General features: G+C 40.3%; 1 protein-coding gene across 2 annotated transcripts in view; it reads left to right on the top strand.

Moving 5' to 3' along the window:
* Positions 1-14653, top strand: part of CDH2 (cadherin 2) — a 128266-nt gene that overhangs the window by 93068 nt on the left and 20545 nt on the right. For both annotated transcript variants that reach the window (XM_081206788.1, XM_081206789.1), the window contains exons 3-9: positions 35-252; positions 2529-2675; positions 4818-4973; positions 6594-6738; positions 9838-10010; positions 13452-13589; positions 14053-14238. In XM_081206788.1, coding sequence (XP_081062914.1) covers positions 35-252; positions 2529-2675; positions 4818-4973; positions 6594-6738; positions 9838-10010; positions 13452-13589; positions 14053-14238 — 1163 coding nt within the window. The remainder of the gene's footprint in view (positions 1-34; positions 253-2528; positions 2676-4817; positions 4974-6593; positions 6739-9837; positions 10011-13451; positions 13590-14052; positions 14239-14653) is intronic.

The raw sequence follows: 14653 nt of genomic DNA, 5'->3' as shown, positions 1-14653 counted from the left end.
TTGACCCTTGATATTGTGTTTTATGTTTTTGCAGTGAGGTTTAGAAGCTGTGAAGAAAGCAGAAAAGTCCATTTTGAAAGCAGTGCACCATCAGAGTTTAGAGTGAGTGAAGATGGCGTGGTTTATGCAGCTAGAAGCTTTCAGATTTCTCCAGGACTTACTGAATTCCTCTTATACGCTAATGACAAGGAAACCCATGAAAAGTGGCAAGTGGCTGTGAAACTAGCTCTTGAGCCGGAGGATTCAGTGAAGGTAAGAAATTGGCTAATAGGTCTTTGAAGTTACATTGGTTTAAAATTCTATCCAAACATCCTAGGTTAATAGGTAACTAACATAATTGTTAAGCTTAAAAAATAACATTCCTTAATCTACTTTTTTAACTGGGAAACCGTAGTCCGTTAAGAATCCTAAAGTTATTTACATTTGAGCTTTGTGGTTGAGCAGGGTTGTTTATATATTTATACCCAAATTTAAATTGGAAGAGACCATTCTTTTATTTTAAACCCCCTGAAAGCATTACAGTATTTATTCAAGCAGTTAAATAAACCCACAAAATAAACAATTCTCTACGCTGATCCATCAATCAAATTTATTACACTGGAACTACAGATTTACAGCAGAAGCAGGAAAGTGATTCTGGCAGGGAATGTTGGCTTTGCCTTGGCTCTCCGTAATCAAGTGTGTGTGTGTGGGGGGGGGGGTGAATCATTCATTGTGGCTCCAGTGCCACTTGCCAGGAGAAGAGTCTCCCTCTTGTGGAAATTGTTCCAGGCTAAGCTGCAGGAAGGCGTTGCTCAGCCTTGCTCCCTGTAGGAAACAAATATGCATGATTTATGGTACTTCCCCTATTCCTTTGAGCTGCTCCATCATCTTATAAAAGATATTTCGGACATTTTATGTTGATAGATTGAGCCAAAATAACATTAACAGCCACAGGTGTAAGACTTAAAAAAAGTGTACTCTTAAAAACAGATGGATTTAACCGATTCAAGGGAAACTAGCTCTCTGGAACCATCATGAAGTAGGTCATGATTTCACCCTTAAATAATCTGCAGACATCCTGAGCTTGGGCAAATGCTGGTATAGAAAACCTTAATGCTAGTAGCCCTCTTGCCGACCAACTTCCTTGCACCAATGCTGCACACTGTCTCCTCCCACTGGCATGAGGTTTTTTTTTTTCAGCTATTGCAGGTTAGTCCATGAATACTATCACCTGCTTCATAGGGGCTTTTTCCACAGTTGCAAGACATTCTGTTTGCACTTGCATTGCTAATTGCAGGCTGTTTATGACTCCTTGAGCTTTGGAGGCATCTATGCAACCTGCTAACTTTGAAATATCTTTTGTATTTAAGTGCATGCCTCCCAAGCAGTAAACAAGGCATTATACCATAGCAGAAGGTATCCTTCTGAGCCCGCCAAGATCCTTCCTTCCTTCCTTGGACTGCACAGATCAGGGGTGTAGATACATAGCTGGTGAAATGTGTTTTGTTTGGTGCATCACCAGTTCTTCAGGCCTGCTCTAAGCCAGTTCTCTACATGCACCCTGCCACTGGAATTATTCCATTACCTAATTTACAGCCAGATCCTAAGCACTTTTTTCAGATGTAAGTCCCACTGAGTTCAGTTGCCCTTGTTTCCCAATAAATAAGCTTAGTAGTGCAACTTTAGCCTTCTTAGCCAGCCCAATTAGGATGCTTTGTGTGGAAGAGTCAGGATTACTTATGCATTATAGTTTAAAACATCTGGCTTCCGTAACGTTAAAAATCCATTATTTCGTTCTTCAGCACAATTAACTGAGCGTACACAATATTGTTCCTAAAGGTTCAAAGTAGGACAATCTCCTTTGCTTTCTCCATATGCAGAAGTGAGTTAGCATGTTTGCATGCACACAGGCAACAAGAGCTAAAAGCCAGAACGCTTACAAATGCAGAGAATTGTTGACACCCTGCAGAGATTAATGCCCACTGTGCAAAGTGGGTCATCTACAGCATCCATCATGGCTGACATAGGTTTAAAATAATTACAACATTAATTCTATGGGATTTAATAGGGTCATAAATATTTGAGACATTCCTTACTACTATGTATTAAACTTCCCTTGGAACTCAAATTATATTTTAGCACACCCAGATCTAAATTTAATGTACAGTAGCACATTACCTGAACTGTAGCTCCAACTAATGAGAAATATCTAAAGGCATGCTATTAAATTCTGCACAGTATTAACTAGTCTCCAGCTGGACTATAAAGCGTATAAGGTAGTTTACACAGCACCAAGGTATAATAAATTGTTTAAAACTCCATCTTCTTTCTACCAGCACCTTGCTAAAAAACAAAGAGGTTGATAGTATTTTACAGGGAAAGAAATGTATTGCATATAATTTTTATACTGTGTCATGCTGTGAATATTGTTAACAGTTTAGGGTTATGCACAACGTTTTTAACACATTAAAAAAGCACACAATGAAAAATTAGCTAACCAGTTCAGGTTCTAATTTCTGTTTGCTTCCATTACCTATCATGGAAAGGAGCAAAAGAAAATGGAAGACATTGTATTTCCAAGACACCAAAATAAGCACATTGGCCATCTGCGAAGACAGAAGAGAGACTGGGTCATCCCTCCAATCAACTTGCCAGAAAACTCCAGAGGGCCCTTTCCTCAGGAATTAGTTAGGGTAAGACTGAGAAGAGAGGAATGTCTATGACAAATATATGGCAAATTCCACCGTAGAACCAATGAAACATGGTTGGCACTAAATCTCTTTTTGTTTACTTGTTTGCCAAGGTTTAGTTTGAAAGTTCTGTGTTTCCCCTGCAGTAGTTGGTGAGATTGAAAGCACATCCTGTGGTTGCAATATGCTTTGATTAGCCTCTGGGAAATGCAAAATTAGTTACTTAAATCTGAAAGTAAGTGTGGAAGAAAATGATTTTTCACATACGTGATTTTAAATGAGATTTTTTTCCTACACGTGTTCTCTTAACTGCAATATACAAATAAGGCTGTTAGGAATGAGGATACTATTGTTTCACAGCAACACAGTGCATCCTGTTCTGAAATACCAGTGAAACTATGTGAAAAGGCATTTTCAGCTTCAAATGCAAAAAAAGAGAGCTTTTGTTCTCCCTCCCCCCACCAAAAAACAAACATAATAGAACTGAAAACCCATTAATTTTTCACCTTTTTATGCTAGAGTTTGAAGCAAATTTCACAGACAGGGATAGGGATGGAGCTAAGTGGGTAAATAAAGTGCTTAATGTCTTCTGAACTTAAATCATAAGGAGAAACGTGAGGTTTGTGCGTACTGTTTGGTGCTGTGCATCGAAATGCTTTACTTTATGAGTTCAGAGTATCTCAGACAAATTAGCTAGTGGTGTGCAGCCAGACTCTGCCCTTCTATGGCAAAGGTCTCATACACACAGCTGTGGAGGGGGCGTGTTTTGAAAGTAATTATAACATTGTTGGCAAACCACCTGTCTGGTGTACTTACATGTCTGAGCACCACAGTAGTTATTAGGAGCGAAAATAAAAGCTGTGGTGCATGAGATAGTATTTACATGAGGAGAGACATTCTAATACCACACACTGCAAGGGCTCGCAGTTCAAGGCAGCCAGGAGAAAGATGAGGCTGGTCATTTAGGGAATATAATGACTAGCCAGCGAGAGGAGTCAGGAGGAGTTTCACTAGTTGGTGGTTTTGGTAGGTTGCTGCACAGCTGACTGTTCCTCTACTGAGAAGTCTTGAAAACTTCAGATTCGGCTTAAGTTCCTCAACCTACTCAGAAAAGCCCTTGTGTGAATATAGACAAGGTAAACCACCAGAGTTTGCCATCCTGGCAGTCATGGGTACCATGGTGCCTGTGAAGGCTTCTAGTGGGTGGATGTCCCACAGCCTTTGAGCTTTCTTCTTTTTAAGTAAGCCTGTAGACCTCCTAAAAAAGGAAGCCATGGGGCCAAATATTCAAATACCTTCTAAGCAATGTCTGTGAAATGAGAGCTGTATGGGTTGCCAGGGGTGGTTGTCTCTAATTTTCTGTTGTGCCCCACTGTTGTGCAGCCATTTTACATTATGTCACTCAGGCTTCATAGCAGCCACTTTGTGACAGGCACCACCAGCAGTCTCTCAGAATTCAATACATTGCCAAAAGTCCAAAAAGGTTGCTGACCCCTGATCTTAGCCTGTTCTGATGTTTGTTTTTACACCAAATATAAAAAACCTGTATCCTAAGATGACTGCAAAAGTCAATGGGAAATCTGCAAATCCAGTCACCCTACTATTATTACACGTTATGTCATAATGGCATGCTACCATAAGGATACTCCAGACCAAATTCTGTGTTACTGAGTTGGTTGATCTATGGACACGGTTTCTTTCCAAGCCAAAGACTGGGATGATTGCTACTGATTTTCTACCTTAAATAATAAATTGTTCCAGCCACCTCTTCAGATGCAATGTTGATCAGAGAGGAACGCTTTACAGATATACCAAATGTGCCTGAGGCAACCCTTTGCTGGAACATTATGTGGTTGCTAAGGAAGTTGACTGTCCCGAGTAAATTCAAAGCAGTTTGGGGCTAATATGGTGATGTTTGATAAATCTCTTGGGTGCCAGTTCCACCTGTTCCATTATGGAAATGCCAAAGTAAAGTTTACCAACGATAAGTTAACTAACTTGGGCTGCTTTTTGTTTTGCTTTTTGCAATGAGCAAATAAACAAGATTAAAAATAACAACAGAGTGGATTTGTTTTTGTATTTTTAGAGCTAGCGCTTCTGATGACTTGTGTGTGTTAACAAAACCATCATTTTCTTGCTACATAGATCAGATCTGATCGTGATAAAAGCCTTTCCTTGCGATACAGTGTTACTGGCCCAGGAGCTGACCAGCCTCCAACAGGAATCTTTATCATCAATCCAATCTCAGGTCAACTATCAGTCACAAAACCATTAGATCGGGAGCAAATAGCTTCTTTTCACGTAAGTTTTTAGCCAGAGTTTTAAATCAAAGACCTTAACATCTGCTTTGACTTTGAAGGGCACATATGTCATAGTTGGGAGACTTAAAGAATTGGTGCTGGCTCTGCATTTCTACACATTGTTCCTTTTCATACATATTAAGAGCATGCTGTTGACATAGTTGAGCATCTTCAATCTGATTTAATATATTGGACAAAAGAAATAAAGCAAAATAGGAATGTGGCATTTTGTATTTTCTGCTTTTCACATTTGGATACAAATAGGTTGGGGTGGGGAGAGGACCTTTGGAACCAAGGCCATCCTGACCGTCTCCGACCCCCCCCCTCCCCCACCAGCAGAGATTTGCACCTGCAGACCTTTCTGCAGCTGTACCAGCAACTTCTCTAGGGGCCTGAATGTCATCTTGTTGGTAGAGCAGCCTAAGTGTAAATTAAAGCCAGTAAGAATGACATTCCTTGCCATAAAGGAAACAGTAAATTGGGTGGATAGAAAGATTTCCCAGCAAGTTTATTAGAACACAAAATTCCATTTTTGACTAATGCTAAAAAAGAAAAGTCTTCTGAACAGAAGAAGAGCCCTGCAGCATCAGATGAAAGATCTATCTAGTCTCACTGCAAGCAGAGTATGAAGGCAACAGTTCCCTCCTGTTGTAACTCCTGGACAACTGGTATTCAGTGCCATGCTGCTTGTGAACCTAGAGCTTCCATATAATCATGACTCATAGCCATTGGTAGACTTGTACTCCATGAAGCTGTCTAATCCCTTCTAAGCCAGTAGCCATCACCACACTCCATAGCAATAAATTACACAAATGAAAAAGTGCCTCCTTTTGTCTATCCTGAATTTCCTTCCAGTCAATTTTGTTGAAGGACTTGAGTTCCCTCAGCTTTAGAAACCTCAACCATGTTCCCTCTTAATTACTTTTGTCTAAACTGAAAAGCAAAATAAGATAAATAATTATTAACTGAAACATTTGTTTACTCTGCATTAATGACTTGTTTATAGGGCCTCAGATCTTGGAGGGTTCTGGGATTTGGTAGTTACCCATATGCTACTTTTTGTTTTTTAAATTTTATTTTTGAGGCTTGATTTATGTTTAAAATTTCGTGTATTTTTATCACTGTAAGCCACTTTCAGATGTAGATAGTGAAAAGCAGAATATGGTTTTTAAAAATAAATAATTCTGTAGCACCAAAATACAACCGATATAGGATTAAATGTAATATAAAGAAAGAAAACATGAAAACTTCCAGCATCATTCTGAACATTGTAAATCCACATGTGAGGGGTCAACCATGTCTTCTACAATGATCCACAAACCTGTTCCATCCTAACAGTAAACTCTTCTGTCTAAGATTGATTCTAATGGAGAAAAATTTGGACTGAGCAATCTTTAAAGCGACCCTAAATTCTCAGTAAATTAGATAATAAAAGATTTTCTGTAAACAAAGATGGCCTGGAAGTGGTGCCAAAGTGACTAAAAGAGAGAGGGTAACAAAAGAAGATGCTGAAATAAATCAAGTTAACTGAGTTCCATTTAAAATGTCCTGTCAGCAACACTAATTGCCATGCCTGATGACATGTTTTGCAAGTTTTCTCAATTACTAATGACTTTTGCAGCTGAGGGCACATGCCGTGGATGTAAATGGAAACCAGGTGGAAAATCCCATTGACATCGTTATTAATGTCATTGATATGAATGACAATAGGCCTGAGTTCTTACACCAGGTTTGGAATGGTTCAGTACCTGAAGGATCAAAGCCAGGTAAATCACTGGAATTTTCTAAGCAATGTATTATGTATATAACTTCAAAATGTTAAAATATATTTTATCATCCCCTCCTCCCCCACAAATTATATAAGCTAATTACGTTCAGTAGGGCATGGCAGGAAAAAGATCAAGACATTATTAATGTTCTTAAAACAGGAAGGATTCTTTAAAATCCCTAATGGACAAACTGCGCTTGGATGGAAAGTGTTAAAGAAAACCCAAAGAGAATGTGAATCACTGAGTATTTCTAAACATACAGGCAACGACCGTTTCACACTTGTCCAATATGTGCACAACCATGCACACATGAATCGGCACAACCCGGAAGTGGCCAGAAAAGGGAGCATAACAGGAAATGGGATTACATACCTCTGCTGGTGTTTGCAGGGGTCAGGAGCGTAACCCCTTCTCAAAACGGTCATTGCATGTATTTTAAAGCAGAGTAGAGAATTCCTGAATATTTGGAGGAAACTACAGTACAGTGGTGCCTCGCAAGACGAAATTAATCCGTTCCGCGAGTCTCTTCGTCTAGCGGTTTTTTCGTCTTGCGAAGCAACCCGCTTAGCGGATTAGCGCTATTAGCGGTTTAGCGGCTATTAAAGGCTTAGCGGCTATTAAAGCATTAGCGGATTAGCAGCTAAAAGGCTATTAGCGGCTTAGCGGCTTAGAAAAAGGGGGGGGAGCGGAAAAAAAATCGGAACACTTGCAAGACGTTTTCGTCTTGCAAAGCAAGCCCATAGGGGAAATTGTCTTGCGAAGCAGCTCAAAAACGGAAAACCCTTTCGTCTAGCGGGTTTTCCGTCTTGCGAGGCATTCGTCTTGCGGGGCACCACTGTATCTGATAAGGAGTTTTAATATGAAGCTTGGGAGGAAGCTGCAAGGCTTTTTTAAAAGTGCCGTGCAGGTTTCAGGGTGTACCCAGGCCTCCGGGGAAACTGAAGACACATAATGGTTGATTCCCCAATCTCTGTAAACACAACAGCCGCCTTTGAACTCAGTTCTGCCTGCATTTTTAGGCTTCACACACAGGTTCCTTTTGTAGATTGAGAACAGGAATAAAGAGAAAGTAGGCAATCCATATGTAAACCAAGGAAAAGATTAATTTTATGTGATGTGCTAGCTAAAAGAAAAGTCAATAAAAGCCAAATTGTGTTAGTCTACCTAGTGGTTGGTTGGAAAGCAAACTACCATTATCAAGTGATATAAGAACTTCTTCCTGTGGTTTTAAGATCTTCCTGGGAAATTCAGGAAAAGAGTGTATAAATTTACCGTATTTTTCGCTCTATAACACGCATCTGACCATAACACGCATGTAGTTTTTAGAGGAGGAAAACGAGGAAAAAATATTCTAAATGAAACAGTGGATGTATGATTTTTATGGTTCATGCTGTGGCCACAGACATGTGATCTGACAGTGAGTTTGGGGTAGCCCAATGCAAAAATCCTGAGGATCCATGTGGATCCGTGCTTTGTAACCACGTTTTAAGTGGGGAGGGAAGGAAAAGAACTCAAGGGACAAGGAGCTTTTCCGCGGGGAGGAGGGAGGGAAAGAGCACTGTTGCTTTAAAGGTATACTTAAGGTATTTGCCCTGTGCCTCGGTTTTTTTTTCCATTTAACAGTTTGCAGCCTTTTCCTTCCGCTCCTTGTTTTGAGGCGGAATAGATTTGAGCAAGTGAGGAGGACTTGGAATCCAGGGGATTCGCCATAGAATGGAGCACAAAAAAGCGGTAGGGGCACTAGGACCCAGACATTGCTCAAATCTATCCTGCCTGAAAACAAGCTGCTCCATCCCAGCCGATCAGCTGAGACGCGGGGGATTTGCGAAGTTTTCCCCTCTCCCTCATGCCCTCCCCAGCCCTTTTTTTTACTTCCTGGTTTTCACTGCGTGGCTCAGCTCGAGGTTGGTTTTATTTTGCTGCTGGTTGCTTAAATTTTATCTTTCCTGCCGTCTCTCTGCAGCCTCATTGCTCTGTTTAGAGAGCGCGCAGACCTTTGCTAGCGTCTCTCCCTCCTCCCGTGTAAGCGGCTGCTGCCGGCTTTGCTGCTATGGCTCTCCTTCCCTCCCTCCTTCCTGGCTCCAGTCGCTTTAAAGAAAGCAAAGTGAGAGCCTCGTAGAGCGTGTAAGTGGCTCCCGCTTTGCCTGACTGACGGCAGCCATGGCTCTGATCCGTGCATTCGCTCCTTAACACGCACAGGCATTTTCCCTTACTTTCTCGGAGCAAAAAAGTGCGTGTTTTGGAGCGAAATTTACGGTAATTCAAATATACAATGTACACTAAAGGACAGGTTGCTTTTTGGTTTCTTAAAATGTATTGGATGAAATAAGAGTGATACTGATCCAAATATTTATGCTGGTCTTTATGGAGTCAGATAACCTTTATCTTCCAACTGTGCTGCTTAAGGTTTAGGAAGATTTTTGTACACAAGATCAGACTCTTACAAGGCATTTTCACTTCCCAAACTGATCATCCTCAGTCTTGGAGCATGATCAGATTTGCTTTTGTGCATATAATAAGAAGTTGCTCCCTGCCTTAAATTTCCCATTGCAGCCCATTGACATGGCTTTTCATGGTCTCGCAGAACAGAATGTACCACTATCACCTGCCAACAATCATCACTGTTTTAAAAGTCAGCTTAATAAGGGGAAGTAAATGGTAACTAGAAATGCCCTTTCTTTGTTCAGACATGTATACTGAGCCGACAAGCGTTAACTTTCTGCAAAATCAACATTTATCCCACACTGGAAATTAAAAACACTAGCTTATGCACAATGCTATTCATTTGAGCTGAGTCAGGGAAATAGTTATTTACAGTAAATGTCCGCATCTTCATTTAAAATTGTGGAGAACCTGACTGCTGGGAGATGATAATCTGCAACAAGTGAACTAGGGTATTGAATAAGCACATGTGATTCTATCTCATTTGTCCTTTATTAATCACGAGCCTTGGGGGAAAGTGTGTGGTTTGAATAAGAGAAGGAATGTGAAATGTTTTGTCAGAGGAAGTAAATGTTTAGACCCAAGTTAGTAGCTTTTGGGTGACCATGTGTAATCTGTTTATTTAACCTTGAAGACGATTTGTTCTTTCGTTAGGAACCTATGTAATGACGGTCACGGCTATTGATGCTGATGACCCGAATCAGTTGAATGGAATGCTGAGATACCGAATCTTGTCACAAGCACCAAGCACACCCTCCCCAAGCATGTTTACAATTAACAATGAAACCGGCGACATTATCACAGTTGCTGCTGGCCTTGACAGAGAGGTAAGATGGGTCTTGTGTTACAAATGTTTAACCGTATTGCCTCATCATATATATGGCTACCAATATTATATGCCCATGTAGAAACTTAATGTGTGTGATTTTTGCAAAGTTATGATTAACGTCTAGCTTGCTGGAGTTAAGGCTACTGTGGTGCTCCACACATTCCCAGCATTGGGATTTCTGTCTTGAAAGCTCCTAGAGAAATGATGGAAGTGCTAATTTCTTCCCGCATTTTATTAGCCTCATTTTGAGTTATTAAATTGGAACACAGTTTATTATTACTAAATTTACTTAATTGGTTTGTTTGCTCACTTCTTAATTTTATTCATGAAAGAATATTATCCTGTACCAGAATTCTGCCTTAATTTTAATACCTTGGCACAACATGGGAGTTAATATACCTCTGAAGGATCTTTCAGTTGTCAACAATAAACATTTGACTTTGAAGCTAAACGCAAGAGTCTTTTGAAGCTGGTTTTATTCTTTGTAGGGAGGAGGTTGGTAATAATAGCACCATACATGTTGCTGCAATCCCTACATTTAAAGAAGTGTTCATTGCATTTATTTCTAAGCATCTGCAACTCGTAAGATTTTGTTTGATTGTGACCTGAGAAAGAAGTGCTATAGAAACCATCAACCAAAACTGCCCCAGTGTAGCTAGTAAACAACATAATACAGGAACAAAGATTGCATTATATACTACTAAGTTTTACTCAGAGTAGACCCAGTGAAATTAATGGGCCGATGTTCATCATATTCATTCATTTCAGTGGGTCTACACTGCGTAGGACTAACATTGGTTGCAACCATTTGAGGCTGTATTGTCAATCTCCTAGAGCAGGGATTTCCAAACCGTGATCTAAAAGTCCTCCATGAGCTTCATTTAGGTGATCCATGGCATGCCCTCAGTAAATACCCATATTGATTTTTAATTTTATTTCTCTTGCTTACATTTTATTGTATTGTATTGCAATTTGAATTCTGTTGAATTTAATGCAATAAAATAAAATATAAGAAATAAGAGAAGCAATGAAAATACAACTAACTGTCATAGAGCATCTGGCTCAGCACATTACAGTTGCTGCAACCGGCAGAAAAATGGTTCAGTGCTCCACAAAACACTCAGCAATTTTAAGTGGTTCATGGGGGGGGGAGTTTGGAAACCACTGATGTGCAACCGAGTTGAAGGATTGGTACAACTTTACGTACCCCACGTAATAGCCAGGTTGAGTGCAAGGCCACCTAGTAAAGAAGCCTACAGAAGTTTTGCCTTCTCTTCAGTGTGTGGCTTAGTTCATTGTCATGCAGGTGAAGACAGTCCTGATGTCAACTGTGTTGAATTGATGAAACGTGTCTTGTATTTTCCTCCTTTAACAACAACAGTTTTCCTGGCAGCGGCAGAATCAAGGGCCAGTGCATTGGTGCATTGGCACTAAACAGGATCAGATGGTCCCACTTAACAGCTGTTAAGCAGAGAGATCTGAGCCTATGCGGTGCTAGCAGTTGCTCCTTCACAAGCGGTTTCCCTGCACACAAAGGAAAGTACTAGCAAAGTGCTAGCATTGTGCAGGATCTAATCCACTCGCGCATCAGCTAGTATACAGCTGATCCTGTGCAGTGCTGCTTTGCAAGTGGCTTTCCAGGAAAGTCTCTTGCAAAGCAACAAGATGCAGGCTGTCAGGCAGAAAAGAGAGTTGTGCCTATTTTCTGGAAAAACGCTGCTCTTTCCCTGCGGTTTTCCCTGCCGGCGTCTCCTTCCAGCCTGATGCTACAGATTGTCCTGTGCTAATCCAGTGACTCACAGCAATCCATAGCTCTGAATCGGGGCCATCCAACTCGGTTCAGGATTTAGGTGTGGGCTGGATCCTGTGCACAACGTTCTGTGTGCTTGTGAAAAACATGCAAGCCAAACCTTATTGAGCCACAGTCCAGCCTAGCTTGCACCCATTTAGGTCTGCCAGAAATGAACGGCCTTGAAAGGCAAAACTGCAGATATTTATCACATTCTTTTTCTCGTTATGGTTTATTACTTTTTATAGCAGCTTCTAAAATTCTGTATACATTAAATCCTGTTCCGTTTTATTCTGTCTTTATTTTTGCTTGGAAGGTAAATGTGCTTTCAAGCATGCCTAGAGAATGGACACTTCATAGAATAAGCAACCTAAGACTTGGAAGCAAAGGGAAGTTTTGAAGTAACTTGGCAACCCTTGCTAATGCATGCCTCTCTTTAGGGCAGGGAAAAAGTTTGTTGTTTTATTATCATGCTGACAAATGAAAATATCAACTTGATTCTACCAAGAAATAACATTTAAAAGGTTTTTGGTGCAGGGAGTAGAGAGAAAAATTCATTTTCAATGAAAGACATTTATTTTTTCTAAATACATTCATTTTCACAAAAGTCTATTTTGCTCCATCAGTAAAGCACTCAAGACAGTAACAGTTCAGAGTAATAACAAAATTCCTTTATCGTTTACCAGTTTTCTGCTTGGAAGATGAAGTGAACTCTGCAATAATATCACTCCACCAATCTGAAAAGCATTAAAATGCTGAATTCCAAATCAGAAATAGTGGGGGAAGTAATGTGTATTTACATTTAACAGTATACAGTATCAGCAAAAACCAAATGAATTATCAGAGTCTCTCAAGGAAATACTATAAAAAATGATTTTTAAAAATATATTAAGAAACAAAAAGTATAATCCCTAAACAGAGAGACTTCTAGCTTCAGGGTAAGGGTGAGCCCAAGGCCCTGGCTTAATCCCAACAATAATGTAAGAATAAGCATTCTTAATACCAAAGGCTGTTTTTAACAAAACAAAAAACAATTGAAGCTGGTGGTGCTGTCGAAGAAGAAGGACTACCTAGTTCCTAATGTTGAATGTTTGTGGAAATAATTTGGATTTGGGTTTCTCTTCCAGTAACTTGTTTCTGTTAGCCCTGCCTCTGCTGGTTTCCATAGTGATGCTGAGAAGTTGCCGCTACATTACCCTCAAGTTCCCCCACAACAAAGCCTTGGCAGTTTGAATCATTTGCCCAAGAATGTGCCCTCCCAGCCTCAGCACTCATGAACCTTTTTTTAAAAAGTGCCCATCCCTGATTAGGTTTGAATTTGCTACACAGCATTTGTATTTTTTAAATGTTAATCCAGAATCAAAACTTTGTGTTCCCAAACAGGGACAGGGTGGTGATTGCTTGCTAGTCAAGAAGACTGTGGTTTGTTGCAGTTATAAATCACCCAAAACAAAAATTCATGGAGCTGAATGTGGTTAGATGCAATCCGTTGTTGGAAATCCAGCAACCCTCAGTTCAAGTGATGTTAACCAGAATGAGCAGCGTGATAAGCTCGTTGCATAGCAAAGCACAATTTATTGAACACCTGCTGTCCTCTCAGAGTGTTAGCTCTGTCTGTAACTCCTGGTGGTGTCATTTTGTGTTTTTTAGAAAGTACAACAGTATACATTAATAATTCAAGCTACAGACATGGAAGGAAATCCAACATATGGTCTTTCAAACACAGCAACTGCTGTCATCACGGTGACAGATGTCAATGACAATCCTCCAGAGTTCACTGCCATGATTGTAAGTCTGTGATAAAGGGGATGAAGTGTACGAATAGCCTTTACTTAAGAAAGATTCTTGCTGATTCAGCCAAATGGATTTAATATGTTTGTGACATTGGGTCGCCCAGTGGATTTCAGTGGTTTAACTAAGGCCATAGCTACATAGTAAATGCAGCCCAAAGCACAGCATTTAACTGTAAAGCAAAACCTCCCCCCACCTTCTCTCTCTCTCTCTCCCCCACCCCTATTTATATATGAGAATGATATGTTCACATTGCCACTTGATAGAAGCTGTCTGTTGGGTTGTTCCCCTGTACAGAAGGGCTGACCCCAATTACCCATACAAACTGAAAACTGTTTGAACCAGAGTGAATTAAGTTGGAAACTGGGGACCCTCAGTCTTGCTGAGTAGCAGCAGTGTGGAAAAGATTGCATGATGCCCCTGTGACATACATGTCATTCTGTGTGCCTTACGATTGCAGTTCTATGGTGAAGTCCCTGAAAACAGAGTGGATGTTACAGTAGCTAATCTAACGGTGACTGATAAGGATCAGCCACACACTCCTGCTTGGAATGCCATGTACCGAATGACTGGTGGCGATCCCACAGGCCGGTTTACTATCAACACTGATCCAAACAGCAATGATGGGTTGGTAACTGTTGTGAAGGTAAGTTATGCCATCGACCAAATTAAGCAGATGCAGATAAATGGCAGAGAGCTGAGTATTAAACAGCTCCGGCTGTTAAACCCAAAAGGCAGATTAGGAGTAGATATTAAAATATATGTATATCCTGTCTCTGGTGAGGGTGGCATTCATCTTCTGGAAGCTTCCCTAGGTATACGCATTGTGTCATTCTAGCTTATAATTTTTTTAAGAACCGAACTAGACTGTTCAAAGGAGCATGTTATCCATTTTTATTTGCAGGAGACCAAAACTTTTTAAGCTCCACCAGTCTCCACCCCCCCAGCTCAGAAAGTTTTGTAGATGGTGGATTTCATTACACAGCCTCAAAGGGCAGAAAGTAGATTAAATGATCTCATGGCAGACCTATATATCAGTTAGAGTAGTTTTTGAAATTTAA

Source organism: Podarcis bocagei (assembly GCF_964188305.1).
Source record: "Podarcis bocagei genome assembly, chromosome: 8".
In the NCBI taxonomy this organism is placed as follows: domain Eukaryota; kingdom Metazoa; phylum Chordata; class Lepidosauria; order Squamata; family Lacertidae; genus Podarcis; species Podarcis bocagei.
This window is presented reverse-complemented; position numbering and strand designations above follow the sequence as displayed.